A 23406-nucleotide genomic window follows, 5' to 3' on the forward strand; every position below is an offset into this window, starting at 1 on the left:
TTTCATGAATGAAAATTAATTTGTATGGGTGCAGTTTGTTCAAGGTTTTTAAGTGTTTGCACTTCATGTTTTGTTTTGACACTGTAATACTGGATGCATCTCTGTTATTACTGTATATGTTTGTTGTTTTATTTTTAATATAGACAATTTCGAGCCATAACACAAAATAGGTTTTTACATAAACACATTACAATACCAGAAACTTGGAATTGTGGGTGCTTAAACTTTAAAATCGGCTCATGTACAGTTTTCTTAATTGTTAATATTTTTCTTTATGCTTTTTGGTATGTTATCAAAGTAATGAACAATTTGTAGGATGAGGTGAAATTATCTTTCATGCCTTTTTGTTTACAAATCCCACAGCTCACATTAAATTGGGAAGATTTATGAGTTTCTGTTTTTTGCCAGAAGATTAAGGGAAAGCTTTATTAAACAAATACAAAGCTTAAAAAATACTTAAATGTTTTTGTTTTTTTTGCAATTGACACAGATAGAAGTACATGCCATGTTACGGATCCAATAAATGATTAACAAGCCGCAAAATGTATTTGCTCGAATTACGTTCCTTATGGGTTTAACATAACATTGGCAATAAAATGCGTGATGTGAGACAAACTGTTTGAATGTAAATTAAAAACAAATATGACTTGTTTCACGTCTGACAGGCTCGTATTGTTCCGCGTGAAAGATATTTCACGTGTATTATTCCGCGCTGCGTAGCTCCTCTCCGCATTGCGCAGGCGCGAGTGTGTTGAGGGAGAAAGGCCTCGGCGCCATATTGTGAGGGATTTTATCGTTTTCTGTTCTCGAAAATTAAACGTTTACCTTATTTTGTGAACGTTATCTATACGCAGTAGTGATAACTTGTTTGTTTTATATCGGTTGAAGGATCGTTCTTTGTATTATTGGCGTACCGTCTTGTCAAATATGTCAGGCGGCAGCGTAATTCGAGGCCCTGCTGGAAACAACGACTGTCGGATTTACGTGGGTAATCTACCACCTGATATTCGCACCAAGGACGTGGAGGATGTGTTTTATAAATACGGAGCGATTCGGGACATCGACCTTAAAAACAGAAGAGGCGGTCCGCCGTTTGCATTCGTAGAGTTTGAAGATCCAAGGTAAATAAATACACAAACTAAACAAACGCGGCCTGTCCCGTATCTATGCGACCAAACCGATGTAAAGACATGGCTTCCGGAGCCGTTCTTTGATTAAAAAAAAAAGTTAACCAAAACGACCAATAAATATTTTAACATAGTTTATAACTCAAATACGAATTGCGTAGACAAAATTACATTATGCATTCGTATAAAGTCCATAGTTGTCACGTGTGGTCATCAAGGAAGTTTTTAACTTTCAGCTGGACCATCAAGAATATTGAGACCAGTGTGTAACAAGTACAATATAAATAGTGATATCTTCTTATTACCATTATGAACCATCAACTATTTATTGAAACTGCAATAAGTTTATTCTAGTAGAAGCCAGCACATTATTAGCAGTTTCCATTAAAAACCAAAACTCCCATTATAAACATTAAATCCATTAGAATGTTTAGATGGTTTTTATTGTTTTTCCCAGCAGGGAAATTTCATGCATTTATGTTGTCCGTACTGGTTTTGGTGAAACATAAGGATGCACCACTGGAAGTCACTGAATTTTTTTTGCATCTCTTTAGGGATGCAGAGGATGCTGTATATGGACGAGATGGCTATGACTATGATGGCTATCGTCTTCGAGTGGAGTTCCCAAGGAGTGGAAGGGGAGGTGGAAGAGGAGGAGGAGGTGGTGGTGGTGGTGGTGGTGGTGGAGGTGGTGGTGGAGCTCCAAGAGGCAGATATGGCCCTCCATCCAGGCGCTCTGAGTACAGGGTCATAGTGTCAGGTAAGCGAGCCATCAGATGGGTTATATAACTGTACGTTCACAGCGCCGCCGGCAAGAGCATAAAAAAATGCTGTGGCTGTAGAAGAAGATTAGTGTACGCTCTGCTAATTGAATGCATTCTCTGGAATCCTCTCATATGGCAAGCCACTTCGATTGGTTTCTGAATTCCAGTTGGTTGCCGCCGAACCACGTCATAGCTCATTACCAAACAGTTTAGCTGATTTAACTCTCTCGATGCTCAAACCATCAAAGACGTGTCAGAGCTTGCCGCCGACTCTCATTAATCTCGAAAATTCTCGGGCCAGCATCATATGTCGAAATTTCAGTCAAAAACGTTTTATTTCATCATAAACAATCTGAAAACAGGGCTTTAAGTGTAAAATACCGAACTTGTCCTTGAACATGTAAATCCCTCACGCCTAATTCTTTATTTGCATCTGGTGTGAACGCCCCATATGAGTTCTCCCGTTCCTTCCATTCTCAAAGTGGATTTAAGTGAATCGTGAAATATATTTAATTTTGTATACATATGCATTTTTCTACATGTGGCAAGGCTCCACCTCTTGCTATCTCTGCTTGACTGTTTTATTTTTTATTTTATGACTTTAGGACTTCCTCCTAGTGGCAGCTGGCAGGACCTTAAGGATCACATGCGTGAAGCAGGTGATGTATGTTATGCTGACGTATTCCGGGATGGCACCGGCGTTGTGGAGTTTGTGCGCAAAGAAGACATGACCTACGCCGTTCGAAAGCTGGATAACACTAAGTTCCGGTCACACGAGGTAGGTGTGAGTTTATAAATGTAGACCGCCATTGGACAGGACAGGGCATAGCTTAAGGATTTGGGAATTTCAAGGTAAGATTGATGTCAGAGACACATGATGGAGCCACATGGACTAGGAGGATCCATGGAATGGATCTTTTGAATGTAAGTGGCCGTATACAAAGAGAACTGCCCGCTGTGCTGTCATTTGGGATAGTACTCGTAAATATAATCAGTCCCTCCAGAAAAACGCGATTGTGCGATCGCGCGATATATTGCATAATCAGCCAAAGTCCGCATATTTATGCGGGCTGCATTTTTTCCAAATACGATGCACTTTCGCCGCATTAATTACATATTTCCGCGCACAAAATATGCGGGACTTGCATGATTTCATAATCTCCGGATTTTCGTAGCAAAAAGTCACATATATATATTAGCAGAAAGTTGAAAAATGTTGCATTTACTTCCCAAAAGCGCAGCCGTGTCCTCTATTGCCATGGGAACGTTATGAAGTGACGTGATTATGTGACGTGAACATCATTGCAGCTTTTGCAAGTTTCGCAAATTCCCGCAATTCCATCGCATAAATTTTCATAAATATCCCGCATATTCCATCGCATTTTTTAAGAAAACTTGCCGCAAAATCGAGGATTTTTGCCCGCAACAATCACAAAAAAACTCCGCGATTTTCTGGAAGGACTGTATAATGGTGTTTTCAGACCTGTAGATCGATTGCTTTGTTCTGAAACCCGGGGCTACAATGTTGCAATTTCATATTGGTTCGATTCACATTCATAAGGCAATATTTTGAAACGAACCAGACTTTGTTAATACAAGTCACGTGCGAGTAAACGCTCCTTTAATTGGTGCTTAATCTGTTTATTTTCCATGATTTCGCCCAAAGTTATCTGTCATGATTGACATACAGAAGATATGCGGGATTATTGTGTGGCTTTTTTGGTAACTGTGGTTATTACTTACCATGTACCTATTGCAGAGAAGAGCAATCAGAAAACATTTTATAGGAAACAGGTGCGCTTCGGTTTTGAATGGCGCTGACGTGCTCTCCAGAACTCGTCACTGAAGAGCTATCAGGTATGTTCATGGTTAAAAAAGCAATAAGATGGCCTGTTCGTTAGTCTGTTGGTTTGGATTGCTTTTAGACTTATACCAAACCACTCCAGAGTTCGTTTGCAATTGGGCCGATCGGTTGTTTTGGTATGGATTCGAGCGCGATTGCCATGTGCACATATTCCTAAACGAACCGAACCAAGGGAGTAAACGCACCAGGTTCCGGAACAAAGACTAAGGTCTGAAAACACCCTAAATTTGTTTCAAGTTAGACGCAAACTATTTGTTGGTAGCCATGAATTAAAGTTCTGCATTAGAAAGTTTTCAAATTGTGTGTTTCTCAGGGGGAAACTGCCTACATCCGTGTAAAAGTGGATGGCCCGCGGAGCCCCAGTTACGGGCGCTCTCGCAGCCGCAGCAGAAGTCGCAGCCGGAGCAACAGCCGCAGTCGCAGCTACTCTCCACGCCGGAACCGTGGATCACCCCGTTACTCGCCCCGTCACAGCCGCTCACGTTCCCGCACCTAAACATCCACTTGACAGCTAATTGGCTGGCCACAATCATACACCCTATGTCACCTTTTACTGGACCGCCTGTTGTACCTCATTGCTCTCTCGACTTGTTTTGTCTCTTCATTTTCCCAGTTTGCTTTCTCATCTTTGGTTTGTCACATAATATCCAAAGATTTGATTTTTATTATTTGACTGTCATTTTGCTAAAGACAGCAAAGCGTAGCTAAATGGGCGTATTTTCTCTTTATTCTTTCCCTGTCAATCCTTTTTTTTTGTTGTCTCCTATCCCATGACCCCATTGTGTCTTTGTCTTGCATTCACATTTAAACTGGATCTTCATAATCATCCCTTGTACTATATTTAAAACAAGGAGCATGTGTTGAAATGCTTTAAATAGTTCTGTTTTGAAGGATTAATCTGCTGCTGTTATATTTTGTTAATCATGTTTTGGCTTTTTCTGGGGTGGAATTTTTTTATTTAGTTGGAAAACTGCTATTTTTACCTTTTCATGTGTTTCTATAGACAACAGAAGAGCAGGATAAAAGAAAGCTTTGGAATAAAGGATTTTGAAGCACAGTTCATTCATATTAGGATAAAGCGTTTTTGGAGGAGGAGGAGCAGGCATTTCATTTGAGGCAATGGTATGACAGCAACCAGCCTTGGTCACCTTCAAAAAAAAGGCAGTTTTATTTTTCCAAAGACTTCCAGTACTCTGGATTTTCTTAGTGCAGTAGCACTTTCGATTTGCTTTGCCGTTCCCCAACCTTCACAACACCCCCCTCCCCATTTAATTTAGTTTTTCTCACTAGTCATTGCTTATAAGCGTGCATGCATGCTGTCTGGATGTTGCAAAGCTTGTGCATACATTAAAGACGGCTTTGTCTTAACATTTCGTCATTAAATCCAAAAACATTTTTGCCTGTCGTCCAAAATGTGCTGGGATTTGACCACTGTTGAACCCCCATGTAAATTTCTAAACTTGCCGTGTGAGTTGTTTGGGGAAAGTGTGTCTATTTTGTGCTATACATTAGTTTTTCCTATTTTTAATTATTTGCGAAGCATATCATAGTCTGGTATCCTTTTTACCCTATACACACTGAAAAACAAATACCGCTCCAATGATCAATTTATAAAAGCAATAATAGATAAACACAGAAGCTCTTTATTTAGCTGTGATTCTAACTTGTTACCTCCCTCTTTTTGATTTTGCTGGTATTCAAAGGTTTGGATTGGAGGAGGGGCTCACTGTGTCCCGATCCTTGGAGCCGGATCATTGGATCAGTTCAGGATCAGGATTAGGATTAGGATAAGGATGGATACATACATGGAGCGGGATCAAATTACCGGGAGCGGGAACCGTAGGAGAGGATCCCAACCCCAGCTCCACATCCCCTCACCAAACCGCAATTAATGGAGTTAAACACAGGAAAGGATACCTGATTTTTTTAAATTGGCTTTTCTAAAACCAAATTCAATTTTTCGTGGAGACCCAATGATGCGCAGAAAGGATCCAGGCACTTTTGTTTTGTGAGATGAGTTTTTTTGTTTTGTTGGTGTAATAAGGAGCAGAGCAAGGAACCAGAAGGCTGGATCAGTTGCTTTGGATGGAATCCACATGAGGAGCGTGGTAAATAGAGGGTAATTAGTGGGTGGGTGGGTAATTGGCACATTTTGAGTGGGATATTGTAGTTTATTTAGGGTTTCAAAAAATACTACTTTAACATTTGTTGGTATTTGTTGTGTTGGCAGTGGTGTTGCCCCTACAATTGGCTACATCCTATTTCTAGCTTGTAGCGTTATTTCTCTTTCACCCTTCTTTAAATAAAGATTAAATGTCCATTTGACATGCGTGTTGTTTTCATTGCATCAATTTTATTTAATCTGTTGACACTTTGCTGTTTTGGTTTACAGTAATATAAAACATAGTGGACCACAGTGTTAAAATACATATCAATGAAAACGTTGGTCTGATTATGCAAATTAAGCCCCCAATATTCTTCCAACAAATATCAGTTTCATTCTTCGCTAGAGGGCAATACGAACTTCAAAAAGGGTGAGCAACAGTATACTGTTTTCGAACATTTCAACACCCCCTTGTTTCTGGAGGCAAGGTTAGATGGAATATGTAAATCGTCGCTTTCCAAAGAGTCTCCAATAACAGACGTAAGAGCAGTATACCAAGCACTGAAATTCGGACAGATGTCAAAGAAACGGTTCATCCCAAAATGAAAATTAGCCCATGTTTTACTCTCCCTCAAGCCATCTTGAGTGTTTGACTTTTAGCCAAACTCAGTTGGAGTTATCTTAAATAATATCCTGGCTCTTTTCGGCTTCATAATGGCATTGGATAGTGCCCCATATATAATGCTCCAAAAAAGTGGATCCATCTCTCAAAAACGAATCTATACAGTTAATAAATCTGAAGAGAAGCAACGTGTTTTGTTAGGAAAACGTATTTAAATTGTGATCCTAGACTCCTGGCAACAGCCATACTCGCATTAAGGAGTGATATTTTTAGTAATGTAAATCAAATTAAGTTTATTATTGGTTTTCCAACATCTAGAGAGCAATGTTGATTTGCAAAAATTCCAGGAATTTTCAAGGCTGGAAACTTTCCATGGGAATTAACAGGAATTTATGGGAATTTGAAAGAAATGCAGAGTTGCCTATAACATGGAACATATAAATGTAGTTAAAAAATCTTGCAGCATATTTTGTTTTAAACAATAAGATTCAATGCAATCTCAGTTGAATTTCTACCCTGCACATTCTTCAGTCACATGCACACTGCTTACTGAAGGGCCAGGCTACACCCCCTTCTTTCATAACATGCACAGGAAATAATGTCAAAATGTCCATCTTTGCACGTATTCATGTAAATTACATAAATTTATTTAAAACCTTTTGTTCTGTGTGTTCATATTAGACTGATTTCTGAAGGGTTTTTGATTTTAAAAAATCCAGACTTAAGACATAAGTATCAGGATTCTTCAAAATTTGTATTACCCTGCATTCATGTCTGCTTATGACCAAACAAAATGTTTATTTGTGTTTGTATATGATATAGTTTTTTATATAAATGTCCATACATTTCCATTAAGTTTTCATGTTGGAATATTTCCAGAATTCCCCATATTAAGTTCCCTTGGAAAGTTTCATTAGGGGCCAAGCACCGAAGGTGCTGAGGCACCTATTGGAATTGTCAGTATTATTATTCTTCATCCCCAATGGGAGTCTATGACAGCCCTATGAACCGTACGTAGGAAAATGATGAAATTTGGCACCATTGTAGTGGTGGTCATAAATAGTCATGTGACCAAAAATGGGGTCTTCAGCACTAACTCTATAGTGCCACCAACAGCTCAAAAATTCATGTTCAAATGGTTATAACTGGTGATCCATTTGATCTATGAAAATTCTACTTAGTACACGTGATTGCTCTCCTCATGCTTATTGTTTTTAATGCCGTACAGTAAAACTACACCCATTACAGTAGCGGCCATTTTGAAATGGACAGTATTTCATGTACGTAAATTCCCATGCATTTCCATTGTTTCCAATTTGGAATATTTCCAGAATTCCCCATATTAAGTTCCCATGGAAAATGTTGTTTATGTTTGTATATGATATAGTTTATATAAATGTTCATAAATTCCCATACATTTCTATTAAGTTTCCAATTTGGAATATTTCCAGAATTCCCCATATTAAGTTCCCTTGGAAAGTTTTGTGTTTGTATATGATATAGTTTATATAAATGTCCATACATTTCCATTAAGTTTCCAATTTGGAATATTTCCAGAATTCCCCATATTAAGTTCCCTTGGAAAGTTTCATTTATGTTTGTATATGATATAGTTTATATAAATGTCCGTAAATTCCCATACATTTCCATTAAGTTTCCAATTTGGAATATTTCCAGAATTCCCCATGTTAAGTTCCCTTGGAAAGCTTTGTTTATGTTTGTATATGATATAGTTTATATAAATGTCCATAAATTCCAATACATTTCTTTTAAGTTTCCAATTTGGAATATTTCCAAAATTCCGCTTATTAAGTTCCCATGGAAAGTTTCCAGAAATTTAACAGACACTTTCTGCGCCTTTGCAACCCTAACTCTGTGTAATGCCAATATAGACCTAGTAAAGTTAAATAAGCAATCCGTTGGAAATCTTGAAACCTGACAGGTGAATTGGTCACTAACTACACTACACTAACTAACTGCCGCATAGCATGTGAATGTTCACTTTATAAACTCGCACAAGAGTACATGAATATTTGTGTAATCTGGTTCACGACAGTCTTCTAAATATTTTAGGCAGTAAACAAGACGTTAGCATCCACTAAATAATAAAAGGTCAGATCTTTCATTGGGTGTGCCACACTAATTAAATAATATATCAACCAAAGAATTGGTCTCTGGACCTGAGAGTACAAGTCTAGTAGCAGCACACAGGCCCAAAGGCCCCGGTTCATTGTGGGATGAAATAAAATGCGGGCAGTGGGAAGCTAGTGGAAAACGCTGCCATAAGCGGGGTGAGTCTCGGAGGCAGCCAATCAGAGAGGCGGTGCAGTGCGGTGGGCGGGGCACGCCGGGTTTTCGTGACGCGCAGTTGGATGTGAGTTACGAGCGCAGCCGCATGGGTAGAGTTACGATTTAAATAGTGGTTAGAGAAGTCAAGCGTGAAGCACAGCGGCTCAAGAAAAGCCTCAACCAAACAGTGACCCGGTGTAAAAACACCACGAGAGGTGAGCACTTCATTTCCTATGCATGCATCCGAAGAGTTCACCTTGTAGTTGATGGGGAAAAAATAACGCATGGAAATATATAAGTTCAGTACTGAGTGCCGTGTTTAAATGAAGCATCATCGACACGCGACATTTTTATTTACTTCGCATTATGTACGTGTATCGTCATTGGTGTTAAAACACGTGTTTGCAAACGGAAAACGCTTCGTTAAATTGTTTTAAATGTGGAGTAATTAGGGCGGTGGCGTGACATTAAAGTTAAAAGCGCTCGCCGTTCGGAGAGATGGGCTGTTATGTAATTGTGCCAATGATGAGAGAGCATTGAGATCAGATGCTGAGGACATCATCACCGACACCAACCACAGGCTGTTTTATGTTGACATGGTAGCAGCACTGACTTAAGTGAAAGTTAGTAAAATGGCCACAGTCTGCAACAAACTCCGTATGTGATGTAAAGTTATATCACCCTTCTGTGATTCCCTTTCAATGACCTTATCAAAGACAGACACCTGTGATGTGTAAATTATTAATTGTCCTTTGCAGCATTATTTACACTCACTCATACCCACCACTGAAATGTAATCTTTAATCTTTTTACTCGCGCAATTTCACAGTTTTCTTAACTTTTCTATTATTATTTTAATGTGTGTTATATATTATACACTTCTACGATTTTTTACAGCCCTAGTGAATAGATCATAGCTGTTCTCCCGGCCTGGTTAAGCTGATGTAGCAGGCTGGTTTTAGAGGGGTTTGCACACTTTTTTTGCTGGCAGACCAGCTAACCCACCTGCTTGACCAGGCAGGAAGAACAGCTTTGCCAAACTGGAAGCAGTATTTGAATTGAGGGGGGGCTGGGGTGGTCCCAGACCTCCTATAAGCATTGGGGGACCCCCCATCCATAAGTTTCCAGCATCAAAAGTGGGCACGTCTTCCAGTTCGAAGTAAACGAGCGGGACGCATAACGCGACGCATAGCGGGACGTGACACTCATTCATTCATTCATTAGTTGACAGTCATTAAAGGAATAGCAATCCGAGCTTGCTAACGTTTTAACGTATGGGAACACATCCTCAACGAAATAAAAAAGGGTGAAATAACTGTACCCTCAGCAGTAGATGGTTGGGTACGGGTTATCCTGTGTTGGCTTCTTATCCATGAAGTGAAACGAGCTCACAAACAAGTGTTTGGTGGTGTTTTTAAGTTTAAGTTCTTCAGCCGTATTCTTTTTGATTCTTCGACCGTCTCTTGGGAGGTGATGGAAACTCTACAGTCGTTGGCAGGAACACTCCGATTTAGTTTTGGGTCATTAAAATTAAAATACTACATGAATTTAAAATTCTCGTGCTGCGCCACCACAAAGCGATAGTGTCCATTATTTGTCCCAATTTAACAATAAACTAATCCAAAAGATTTCAGTCTGAAATAAATGTAAACTATCATGCTGTTTTTTGAAGGAATTGACAAACAAGTCAATAGCTTCATTTCCATTACCCTTCAAATTGAGCAAACGTTATTTTTACCCACGTAATTTTGCAAAAACTCATATATTGCAAAAAACTTCTTACAATCGCATGAGGTGATTATTTAGGCAGTTCGAAAAAGGTGGAAACAGTTTATTTGCATTTTCAGGTCAACTGATGTATGCAAGTCTCACAAGGATTATTTGAAGATGACGCGGTATGTACTTACACATCTCAGAAACACCTCATAAGTGTTTGCTTCCAAGTATAAGAGGCTTTCCTTGCTAATAATGTTTGGATAACACTCCTACATCTCCTTTGATTCAAAGTAACGTACTGTTAGCTCTGAGAAACGCCTCATACGTTGCCGCTCCCAAGTATAGAGGGTATGCACATGACGTCACCGTCGGCAAGAGGGACTGCGGTTACGCCCACTGAGTGGCAAAAGACAGAGCGGCAGCATTTGAGTACAGTGTGAAATCAGCGAAAACGCGTCGAAATGGGAAACAGCTGTTGTGCGAGACTGTACTAACAGCTTAACAAGAATTCTGAGCTATTGTTTTACAGACTGCCAAAAACACAGAAAGGAGAAGTAAATAGATTGTTTATTCCAACGTCCACAGACCACAGGTGGGTTGATAAGTTGCTAGGGTCACTATCAAGCAGAGGTTTTACTTTCACCTTAAACGTTTTTTTTTCAAGTATTTATATTTTATCTGTTTGTTTTCTTTGGAAAACATACATTCCAAAGCATATTATCATAATTTTTACTCAAATACATTTCATAATGCATTTTTGTTTTACATTTAATATTTAAGTACATTAACGTACTTTTACTCAAGTAAAAATACACATTTTTTTATGTAATTAGGTATTAAATAAATTTTAATATGCAATAATAAAGAATACACAGTAAGATTCTATTCTTTAGAATGTAGTGAAGTACATTTTTTCCCAAGACAAACACCCTAAAAGCACAGATGCTTGTAAAATGTAACTAACATAAGTATTGTCCACATCTGCTATCAAGTCCAACTAAATTCAATTTAAGCTGATAATAGTCACCTGCTATGAAAAGCATTTTGTTGAAAGTTTGCCACTCAACAGTGCGTGTTCCGGCGTGGTCACATGGAAAAGTGACGTCAATGCATACCCTCTATAAAAGGCTTTCTTGGCATTAATGTTGGATAACACTCCTACGTATCTTCAAATAAAATAATGTCTTAAAATAACAAACTTCTATCGACGTGATGTTTGTAATGACTTATTGTGAGAGGAAATTGGTTTTAATCGAATATCATGGCTTGGTGGAATTTTGTTAGCTAGGGGACCCCAATTTTTTAGTTGGTTATAATTTTTCTTTGACAACAATACAACGCAAATGTTATTAGTGCTATAAAACAAAATACATCTATCTTCTAAACATTTTTAGTCCGTATGTTTTTATTGTTGTTGTGTGATGATTTTTGTTATTTTCAAGGATAAAAGACACTTGTTTTATACGCATTCGTAATCTAACTATGAGTTTGGGAGCATTAACGTTTGATTTTAATCATTTATTTCACATCGATTTAAATCTTTGACATGACCATAGTACTCTGTTAATATTCAAGAAAGCAGGGTTATATTTTCACAGAGCAGGATGATTTTATGTAGAATGTAAAGGGTTTTCACAGTCATGGTCACACACAGCTTGAACACCTTTGCTTAGTTTTAAATCTGTAATGTAAACCGCGTAAGGATATGATTTGTACTCCTTGTCATACATCCTTATTACTGGTTAAATTTCATCAAGCCTTTCCCTCTCCTGGGCTGAACAAAGAGTCTTAAAGAGAGCGAGAGGGAGATAATTGAGGTGGCCTCCTTTTTGTCAAATCATGACTGCACGTTTCCTTTTTGCACCAGTTCCTTAATAAGCTAATTGGAAAGGTAGATGACTGCGTAAACTCAGACAGGTCCAACACAGCAGACTTAACTGTGTTTGCTTAAAGAACTCTCTAGTCTTGTTAAAAAATCCAGTGGCTTTATTGCGAGTCGAGGCTTGCGCACACACACACACACACACACACACGCACATATATATATAAAACCACTGCAAATATTAAAATTTTTCCACAGATCATTTTAAATCAGGAAATACAGGAAAGTGTATTTTCGCAAAACTGCAATGTAAAACCATGTATTTGCATTTTCAGGTCACCTGATGCAAGTAAATTATCATACACCTTCATAATAATAATTATTTGAAGATGATGCGATATGTACTAAAACCTCCCCAAAACACCTCAATACTCTTTTAAATAATTAAATTAAAACTAAATTAAATAATCGTGTCATCGCGATTGTTTGACCTCATCGCGATGATTTCAGATCACCGCAATGATTGCACATCTCTTTAAAAAACACAAGGGGGAGCTGCAGCGCCTGTATAAATTAGACCGTATCATATGGCACTCCTTAACTGACAGTGCAACATGATACATTGTAAAGCCATTCAATACATGTGTATTAATTGTACTAAAATGACCTTAGTATAGTTGGCTACTATTTAAGGCCTGTTCTGGTAGTCAGTTTATTTTGATTGCATTTTTATTTTCGGTTATTTTTCAGACACTTTCTTATAAAGAATTTTCAGTTTTTGAAATATATGAAGAGTTTCGTTGCAAAACGAGATAAATAGATAAAATTTTAACATTTTTGTCAAAACATGTTTATTATTACGTTATCATGTTATTATTTTGTTTTATGGTGCTACTTAGCTGTATTTTTTAAGTTCTGAAGGTTTAAATCAAAACAAACAAACTGCAGTTGCGTTGAAATTAATTGGAATGCACAACCAAAAAACAAGATTTCTGAACAATTAAAAAAACGGTGGTTATCTCGTTTTGCAACGAAACTCTTCATATATTTGTGTGAAAAACAAAAAAGTATGAGAATTAAATGGCAAAGCAATAAAACACAGGCAATTAATCATCATAATCGTCACAATTTATTAAACAATTAACCGTCAGCCAAATTTCTTAATCGTGACAGCCCTAGGGTGGGTTGCACCAACAAGGATTAGGCCTAAATCTGGTTTAAATCAAAGCTTATTTAATAATTCCGTTGCACCAAACTTTAAACCTGTTTAAAAATAAACAGGTTTAAATTTAAACTGTCATTTTGATCCAGGTTTAAATCTTACAGAAAATCTAGATTATCTTTAATCCTGTTGCTCCATTACTTTAAACTCCGTTTTAAATCTCAGTGAGGGATTAACTTTAAACTTGCATATGAGGAGGTTTAAATATTTTTTTTACAATTAAATGTCTGGCTAAATGATTAGAAACACATACCGCGAGCATGGTGGCGCTATTTAAAGATGCGTTTATTATAACATCTCAACAAAGTGAGTTTGGCAGCTCAAAAAGATTATTAACAGCACCGGTGACAGCTACCGATGCTCGTATGTGCTTCTCCTCTGTCAGGCGCGCTCCAGTCAGACGAAGGACAGTGAATGAACGGACACACGGTGGCGCTTCATGACAAATGCGTCGACACATCTTGTTCATTATAGCACAATATCTGAGCTTTGCGATATTTCCTGTCACAATATTTCCTGGTCTGTTAATTTTTTTAAAAGATTGTCAAATGTTTTTATTTGAATCAGGCCTTTAGATTAGCCTACCGGTGTATGTAGGTGATTTATAATACAAGAATTACATTACCTTTGCTTGCATAAACTGTTTATTTCCTTTTTGAATGACAACGTCAACATTGTTGCTGTTTAATTACACCGGAAAATTCAACATGGCGGACAAAATAAATCGCAGATGAAGGATTTAGTACAGTTTAAAGGTTTAATCTAAGATTTGTTAATCTGTGTTTAAATTTAAGTGGTGCAACACAACTCGAATTAAAATTAAACTGGGATCAACAAGCCCTAGATTAGCTCTAAACTCTGCTTAATTTAATCCTTGTTGGTGCAACCCACCCCTAGTGTCTGTTTAAGGGGCTTTCCTTGGCATTAATGTTTGGATAATACTCTTACATCTCCTTAGGTTAAAAATAATGCCTAGTGTGGTGGATGTGGATGATTAGTAAACCTACCAACATCAGTCAACATCATGTTTTGAATGACTTATCGCGAGAGGAAAAACTACCTTTCAGTCGCATTTCATTGGTTAATGGAAACGCTGTCATTCCGCAAAACTCTTTTGTCAACGTTGAGAAAAAACTCTAAAATTTTGCGCAAATCTGTAATGGAAACACACCTACAGGCCACATGTTGGCAGTCAGGTTTCAAAGGTTTCTCTGCTTATATCCACAGCTATCATGACTGACAGGAAGGCAGTAATAAAGAATGCTGATATGTCTGAAGACATGCAGCAGGATGCAGTGGATTGTGCCACACAGGCTATGGAGAAGTACAACATTGAGAAAGACATTGCTGCTTACATCAAGAAGGTAAGCCACAAAATATTTCTGATTGTAAACACCTAATTTAAAAAGTTATTTTAGTTCTTACACTGTCAAAAATAGTCCTTAGTTGTCACTGGGACCGTTTTTAAAGGGTACTCTCCCAATGTGTCATTTAGGGACAGATACAGTCATGTGAAAAAATTAGGACACCCCATTACATTTTCTGTTCTTTATTAAGAAGTGTTTACATGTCACTGGTTTTCATCTTGCTTTTATTTTTGTCTGGAAAAGAAAGTGATTTAATTGCAGGTAAACAACAAAAACTGACCTAGTTTTACTCATTAAAACAAAAGATAACAAAAATGTGGATTCTACCGGAGGAAAAAGTTAGGACATCCCAAAAATTATTCCCACTTAAATTGGCTAAAATCACTCACAGGTGTATCATAACAGGTACACATGATTAGAACATTGATACGAGGAGGCTTATTTAAATCTAATACATTTGGTTTGGTGTGCTCTTGGCTGTTGAAGTGAGAGTTGACACCATATTGAGATCAAAAGAGCTATCCGAGGCCTTCAGACAGAAGATTGTAGAAGCTTATGAGTCTTTAAAGGGATTTAAAAAGATCTCCAAAGATTTTGAAATCGACCATTCCACTGTTCGGAAAATAGTCTACAAGTGGAAGACATTCAAAGCAACTGTCAACATGCCTGGCCGTCCAAGCAAGTTCACCCCGACGCAGACTGCAAGATACTAAAAGAGGTCACCAAAAACCCTAAAATTTCATCACAGGACCTACAGCAGGCTCCTGCTTCTGTTAGTGTGAAAGTGTATGCCTCTACAATTTAGAAAGAGACTACACAAGCTTAACTTTCATTGGAAGTGTGCAAGGAGGAAACCCCTGCTCCCTAAGAAAAACATAAAGGCCAGACTGAAGTTTGCTAGAGAGAATGTAGACAAAGACCATGACTTCTGGAATAATGTTCTTTGGACGGATGATTCTAAAATTGAATTATTTGGACACCACAACAGAGGACATGTTTGACATAAACCATAAACCAAATACAGCATTCCAGGAAAGGAACCTCATACCAACTGAAAAACATGGAGGTGGAAATGTCCTAGTTTGGGGGTGTTTTGTTGCAGCAGGACCTGGCCATCTCACCATCATGAATTCTTCTGTGTATCAGTGGGTGCTTGAGGAACATGTGAGACCATCTGTAAAAAAATTAAGCTGAAGCGGAACTGGATCCTGCCATAGGACAATGACCCAAAACATACTAGTAAATCCACCAAGAACTGACTTAAAACAAAAAGGAGAGTACTGGAATGGCCGAGTTAAAGCCCAGATCTGAATCTCATTGAGATGCTGTGGGCTGACTTGATACGGACTGTACATGCAAGAAACCCATCAAATATCTCACAGCTAAACGAATTTTGCATGAGGAGTGGGGCAAACTTTCTTCAGACCGATGTCAGAGACTGGTAGATGGCTACAAAAAGCGTCTCCCTGAAGTAATTTCAGCCAAAGGGGGTAACACTCGCTATTAGCGGGCAGGGTGTCCTAACTTTTTCCTCCCTGAGACTTCACATTTTTGTTAATGTTTTGTTTAATGAGTAAAACTAGGTCAGTTTTTCTGGTTTACCTGCAATTAAATCACTTTCTTTTCCAGACAAAAAATAAAAACAAGATGAAAACCAGTTATATGTAAATTTCTTAATAAAGAACAGAAAATGTAATGGTGTCCTAATTTTTTCACATGACTGTAAACAGTTGTTCAAAATAATAACAGTGTATTGAAAAAAGCTCAAAATCTTTAACTTGAAATTTTTATTTCAATACATTGGGAAAGTGCTGCCTCACGATTAGTCGTGACTAATCATTTGCAAAATTAAAGTTTTTGTTTACATGATATATGTGGGTGTACTGTGTATAATAATTGTGTTTAAATACACACACGCACACGTATATAATTAAGAATCATTTGCATGTGTATATACATGTTTGTATTTGTATAGAAATTATATTTTATATATATATATATATATTTTTTTTTTTCTTAAAATTATACATGTATGTGGGTGTATTTATATACACATAATTATTGTACACGGTACACACACAGACATTATGTAAACAAAAACTTTTATCCTGCAAACGATTAGTCGCGACTAATCGTGAGGCAGCACTACATTGGGAACACTGCACATTCTATTCTAAATGAAAACGTGAAAACAATTTATCAAATTTGTTACTACTACACAGAAAGTGGAGAAAAAGCAATATTATAGCAGTGTCTGCATTTGTCTTTACAATGTCAAATTATAGACTGAAAAATGCTTCAATTTCGCTTTCTTTTGAATCACTGAACTGATATTTAGTTGTATAACTACGGTTTCTGAGAACTGCTTAAAATCTGTGTTCCATTGAGTCGACCAACATCTGGTACATGTGAACAGTTATTCCAGCCAAGACAATTGCATCTTCATGCCACAATTCCTCTTAATTTCTTGCTTTTGCCTCAGAAACCAGTTTTCTATTGGATTGGGTTTGGCCACTCTGTAACGTTAATCTTGTTGATCTGGAACCAAGATGCTGCTCGCTTTGTGTGTTTCAGGTTGTTGTCCTGTTAAAACACCATTTCTTTTTTGGGATAAGGCTATATGCCTGCTTTTAAATATTTTGGCTGATCCATTATCCCTGGTATGCGATAAACAGGCCCAACACCATAGTATGAGAAACATCTCCATATCATGATGCTTGTGTCACTATGCTTCACTGTCTTCATAGTGTAACTGTGGCTTGAATTCGGTCTTTGAGGATTGTTTGTGTTCTTTGGCAAATTGTAACCTCTTTAGCACATGATGTTTTTTATGGTTATTTGCGCGGGGGCTTCTCTTCACATAGGCGTCTTCTAATTGTTCAATAGGGGTGTCACGATTCTCCAAATCCTCGATTTGATTACATTTTCGATTCTGATGTCACGATTCAATTCGATTCTCGATTTTTAAATGATTTTTTTAAGACAAAAAATTATATGCCTTTATTATTATTATTATTATTATTATTATTATTATTATTATTATTATAGTTTCACATTAACATGGACATTGCGTGCTTTTCCTCGCATGGGGGTTTGTGGGCTTTACTTTATGCGAGAGAGCTTGTAGAGAGAGAATTCCTTCTTGCACGCAGATAGACCAATGCGCGCGTCTTGGACTCCTATTATCTGAACTAAAACCGGTGCGTCATAAGCAGCTGCGCTTCTCTCTGTCTCACGTGCATGCGCATCTCGCATCTGTCCAAAGTCTAAACATAAACTAAAGTAATAATCCTTACGTATTTGTTCAGTTTTATGCGTTTCGTGCGAGCTGAGGCAAACTATACCTTTTGTTTAAAAGTAAACCCGCTGCATCTTGGCGGCTCTCTCGTGCACGTGCAGAGAGCTGCGCTCTGTCCGAAGGCAGATCACTAGGTAGTAATCCTGTTTATGATATGCATTTCAAGGAGCAATAAATCCCTCGTGTTTAAAATATAAATCGCGTTCCGCTGGATGGATGTTTTTAAGGGCACTTCTGAGAGTTTATTTTCCCCCGCTTGGCAAGCCGACCGGACGTGACATGGGGGCGTGGCAGCATCGACGATCCAATTTTTTAATTCGAAGTTCGAGGTTCTGACTTAATTTCGATCGATTTCGATTTAAAATCGAAATCGTGACACCCTTATTGTTCAATGTTTTTGATCAGGACCTTTTTTAATCAACATAGAGCTGATCATTGGCTGAGTCTTTGCCATTTCGGCGATTCTTCGATCCATTTGATTGGTAGTTTTCCAGTTTTTGGTTGCCATTTTAAAGGAATAGTTCGGCCAAAAATGATATTAAACCCATGATTTACTCACCTCGAAGCTGTCATTTAACCAATATTTGAGATGTGTGTAACACTATTTGATTGAAATGGTTATCAGAAATAATCTCAGAAATAATTTATTTTTAAAAAGACAAAAATGTTTTAACTAAAACTTATTTAATTTATCTTATTTATAAATTAAGTCTTTTTTTGACTAAAATTAGACTAAAATAACAAGAATTTTAGTTTACTAAAACTAAACTAAAATGACGAGACTTTTAGTCGACTAAAACTTGACTAAGATACCTTGAGTTGTCTTTTGACTAAAACTAGACTAAAATGGTGAGACTTTTAGTCGAATAAAACTTGACTAACAAAAAAAGATATGCACAAGACTAAGACTAAGACTAAATTAAAAATAGGTGACAAAATTAACACTACTGGCTGTGTCTCAACCAGATCCCTAGTTCAGTAGTCAAGGCACTGATCAGGGAGTCGACCATTGTAATGGCTGTCTCAATCGCATAATCCTTTCAGGGCACTGGAACGTTCATTCCCTAAAAATTTCCACAATGCAACGCAAAACCCAGTGAGCATCAATGGTCCCTATGTTCCCTTACTGGAAATCACGTGACCTTTTCTAAATATCTCCAACCAAAAATCGCATGAGTCGACTGAATAAACTTCATGAAATGCAAACGTTTGTTTTAGTTTTAAATATAAACACACATCGCTAGAGAGTAAGGGACCACAATCTACTCAATATTTAAAATATTTATTTAAAATGATAATTTTTTAAATATATTTAACCCGTTAATTGGCGCTGTCCCGTGAGCGGGACACCTACGTTTATTTCAATATTTTCTATCACGACAAACTATATATTGTTGGAAAGGTCTAAGAATGTAGTTTTCATATTTCAAAACCTTTTAGCAGTAATAATAATGCAGTAACTGTAATTTATTCATTTGTGACACAAGTATGCAGCAAACCAGCACAAACCTCAGTTTTTTGACAATTTTATGTATTAAATATTGTACTATATTGCATTTTTATTTATTACAAATAAATGTAAACTGCTTTAAAAAAAAATAATATTTTCACCTCTAGACACTTCCCTAAAAAACGTTGAAGTGTCTTCTTTAAAACCAAAAATTACCAAAATTAAAACCAAAAGTAGGCTTCTAGACCAAAAAAAAAAAGCCAGAGTTATATTAATTTAAAGGTGTATATCACCTTTTCACCAACCCCCCACTCAAAAAGGGCTGCGCCAGTTAAAGGGTTAAAATGTTATTATATTTGGACAATTTTATGCACGGATATATATAAGACTATAATTAAAACAGTAATACAAACATGTATTCGAAATGCAGTATGCACCATAACCACCATGTACAGTACAAAATTTGCTGCATTGCTCCTTAAATAAGGGCCACTTGTTTGAGACCAGTTTTTTCATAGAATTAATAATCTCACTAATTGAACTCCACACGAGAGGTCTTCTCGGGCCAAAGAATTGTACAAAAGAAATGTACCTGACCCAATCAGTTTTTACCCCTAAGGTGCATAAATATGTTTTTTAAAGACCTGACCTGAGTCTGACTGAACCAGTGACAAATTTTTGTGTCAATGACATTTAACCTACCGCCAGCCACACAATGTCGCAAGTGCTCTTGGCAAACAGAGGAGGGCTAGGAAAAGGACTCTACACACACGCAAGAGAGTTTGGGTCATCTCTGGTCCGTTTGGCAAAAGCACATTTATTTTACATTACCCATGACCCATGTCCGAGGCACACGTGAAACTTTTAGACCCGAACCCGCATGGGTCAGATCTAAGTGGACCCGTGAAGACCTACTCCACACCGATATTATTTTAAACACGCCCCTTTCAATTAATGATTTAATTACAACGAATCAGCAGCATGCATGTCATGAGTGTTGGTTCTTTTGGTTTTTCTACAACTCTCCAACATCTAGTAAATTAGTTGCCATGTAGAAATATAATTTCTACCAAAAACAGTGATTGTTCTGAATGGGTATCAGTGTTTCCCACAGGATTTTGAGGAGACTGTGGTGGTGATGATGTCACCTGCTAATTAGCATATATGTGACGTCATCATGTCGTGTTTGCGTTTGATCTAGTGTTGGCACCTGAAATATGTTTCACTTCTACTCTTTGATCTTTATCTGTATTTGATCTGTATTATATATCAAATTATATTTTATGCCGAATTAAGCTGTTTTAAATAGTGAAATAAAAATGTAAATGGGAATCATGAAAATTCTATTTGTGGGGGCCAGTGTTGATTCTGTGGTGGGCCACCACAAATAAATCAATGTATGGTAAACACGTTGGACTGCTATTATTTTGAACACAACTGTAACATGCACACTCTTGTTCCTGTGTGTGCGTGTGTATATATGTGTATATGTATATAATATATGCATGCATATATTTATATAATATAATACTAATATATATATACACACGCACGCACGCATGCACGCGCGCGCACGCACACACACACACACACACACACACACACACACATGCACACATGCATGCATATATTTATATATCTCGAGGTACTAATATGAATTTTTTATGTGCAAAGGTATATCTTTTGAAAGGGTACTGCTCCTGTGTCAGCTAGGGACCTTTTTTTTTACATTGTACAGTCTTTCTAGAGATTATAAATGTAAGAGAATACTGTTGGTCACGGTAAAATATCTGATAGTTGTTGCTCTTTCAACAGGAATTTGATAAGAAGTATAATCCAACATGGCACTGCATCGTGGGACGGAACTTTGGCAGTTATGTGACGCACGAAACAAAGCATTTCATCTACTTTTACTTGGGTCAGGTGGCCATTCTTCTCTTCAAATCTGGCTGAGGGAGCAACTGCCATTCATGAATGCTTGGACATCAGCTCCAAACCTGGACTGTGATGCACTGATGGCTTGAGCCAAATTCATATATATACACACACACACACACACAATTTTCATAAACACACACACACACACACACACACACAGGCACACACACACCAAACGCTTACATTCTGTCCCACATACACATTCATGACTTTAGCTATAGAGGCTGTGCATAATGCATGGGCCATGTGTAATATTTAATTTGTATATGTTGCAATACAGTAACTTTTGCTTTCTGTAGTTGCACGAGTTGAAGCAACAAGACATTTTTTTTTGTGTTAATTTTTCCAAGTCCAGATTTGTTTTTGCACTGAAGTTGTACAAAATGCTTTAACCGCTGCCTTTAAATGATATTAAAGATTACGTCATACAGATGTGTACAGCAATTATTTTTACCCAAACAGAAACTACTTTAAGTTTGGTGGCTTTTCTAAACACTATAGGGGTTGAGTTAAATTTAACTTTGTGTACAGTACTGTAAGATGGTCAATTGTCTTCATTAGATTTTTATGACATGCAGCTCAAGGACACTTTTTTCGCTGAGGCAGAAAGTATGCTGGAAGAGTTCAATTACTAATGAGCAGATCTGTATGGAGAAACAAAGCCATTAAAGGATACAATACCTACTTGAATTCCGAGGACCAGCATTTACGAAAAGCTTTAATGCCTTTTTTGCCTCTCTAAGGAAAGTACATACCAGCTTTCCAACTCAAAAACCTTTTGTCACAATGACACTCAAGCTACCTTGTAGGTTGTGCTGATGTGGTCAGATATCCAGAGTTTTTCAGCAGCACATTTATTGAGTTTGTGTAACATTTATAAAACAAAAGAGCTAAAGTGAAAGAACGAAAAGGAAACATGACAAACAACAGCCTTTGTAAACAGTAAACAACAAAACCTTCATGGACTAACAGCTGTGTATTCAGTTGTGGAAAAAACTATTGGAACGCTTGGTATATGAGTAAAGAAAGCTGTGAAAATAAATCTACAGTGTTTCTTCTTTTGAGCTTTAATATTTTAAAAAATCACAAAAATACAATGTTTCATTGATAAAAATATTTGAAAGTGTGGGGAAGTCATATCATAAAAATGTATTACTCAAATAAATGTTGTTCACATGTATTAGCCCTCCTTCATTTAATCCTCTTTGCCACCATTTCCAAGGCTAGCAGCTCAGAGTCTTTTTTTATAATGTTTAATGAGGATGAAAAATTAATGGCAGATGATTTAAGATTATTCCTCCATACAGAATTATTTCAGACCCTTCATATGTTGATGCTCTTTCCTCTTCAGTTCACTCCAGTCATTTTCTGTTGTTTGTTTGAACCAATTACTTGATGGAAGATTTAACCACAGCCCATTGTCAGATTACTAGCAGAGCAAGTCAGGTTTTGACTTTTTTTATCTATTAGTATATTTAATATAATCCATGAAGCCATGTATCCCCATATGGCAAAAATATGCAAATAGTGGCAATTTTTTTAATTATATATTTTTTGGACTTTTGTATATTCCGAAATACATTTTAAAGCATTAAAAAATATATTTAGCCCTCCATATATTTCAATCCAAGGAAATGTATTCACATTGCATTGGAAGGAAAACTTTATGTTCTGAACCTGTAAACGTAACAGTTTTAAAAATGTTTGCATTAAATGTATTTTCCATTTTAAAAGTATTCTTTATAAAATTAACTTGTATTTAGCATATATTTAAAATATATTTAGACAAAAAATATTTTTTTCCATTAATGTAAAATTAGAAA

General features: G+C 37.1%; 2 protein-coding genes across 3 annotated transcripts; both read left to right on the plus strand.

Moving 5' to 3' along the window:
• Positions 1–722: 722 nt before the first annotated feature.
• srsf1b (serine and arginine rich splicing factor 1b) lies at positions 723–5150 on the plus strand. The gene is made up of 4 exons (XM_055179505.2): positions 723–1121; positions 1682–1887; positions 2497–2669; positions 4069–5150. Exons 1-4 carry the CDS (start codon positions 928–930, stop codon positions 4249–4251), a joined length of 756 nt encoding a protein of 251 aa, XP_055035480.2. The 5' UTR covers positions 723–927; the 3' UTR covers positions 4252–5150.
• Positions 4307–22011, plus strand: dynll2b (dynein, light chain, LC8-type 2b). 2 transcript variants are annotated; one of them, XM_055179506.2, is made up of 3 exons: positions 4307–5863; positions 14758–14894; positions 21461–22011. In XM_055179506.2, exons 2-3 carry the CDS (start codon positions 14763–14765, stop codon positions 21596–21598), a joined length of 270 nt encoding a protein of 89 aa, XP_055035481.2. In that variant the 5' UTR covers positions 4307–5863; positions 14758–14762; the 3' UTR covers positions 21599–22011. The 2 variants fall into 2 exon arrangements, with proteins under 2 accessions (XP_055035481.2, XP_055035482.1); XM_055179507.2 differs by lacking the exon at positions 4307–5863 and adding an exon at positions 8813–8985.
• The last annotated feature ends 1395 nt before the right edge of the window (positions 22012–23406 follow it).

Source organism: Misgurnus anguillicaudatus, chromosome 9, assembly GCF_027580225.2.
Source record: "Misgurnus anguillicaudatus chromosome 9, ASM2758022v2, whole genome shotgun sequence".
Classification (NCBI taxonomy): Eukaryota; Metazoa; Chordata; class Actinopteri; order Cypriniformes; family Cobitidae; genus Misgurnus; species Misgurnus anguillicaudatus.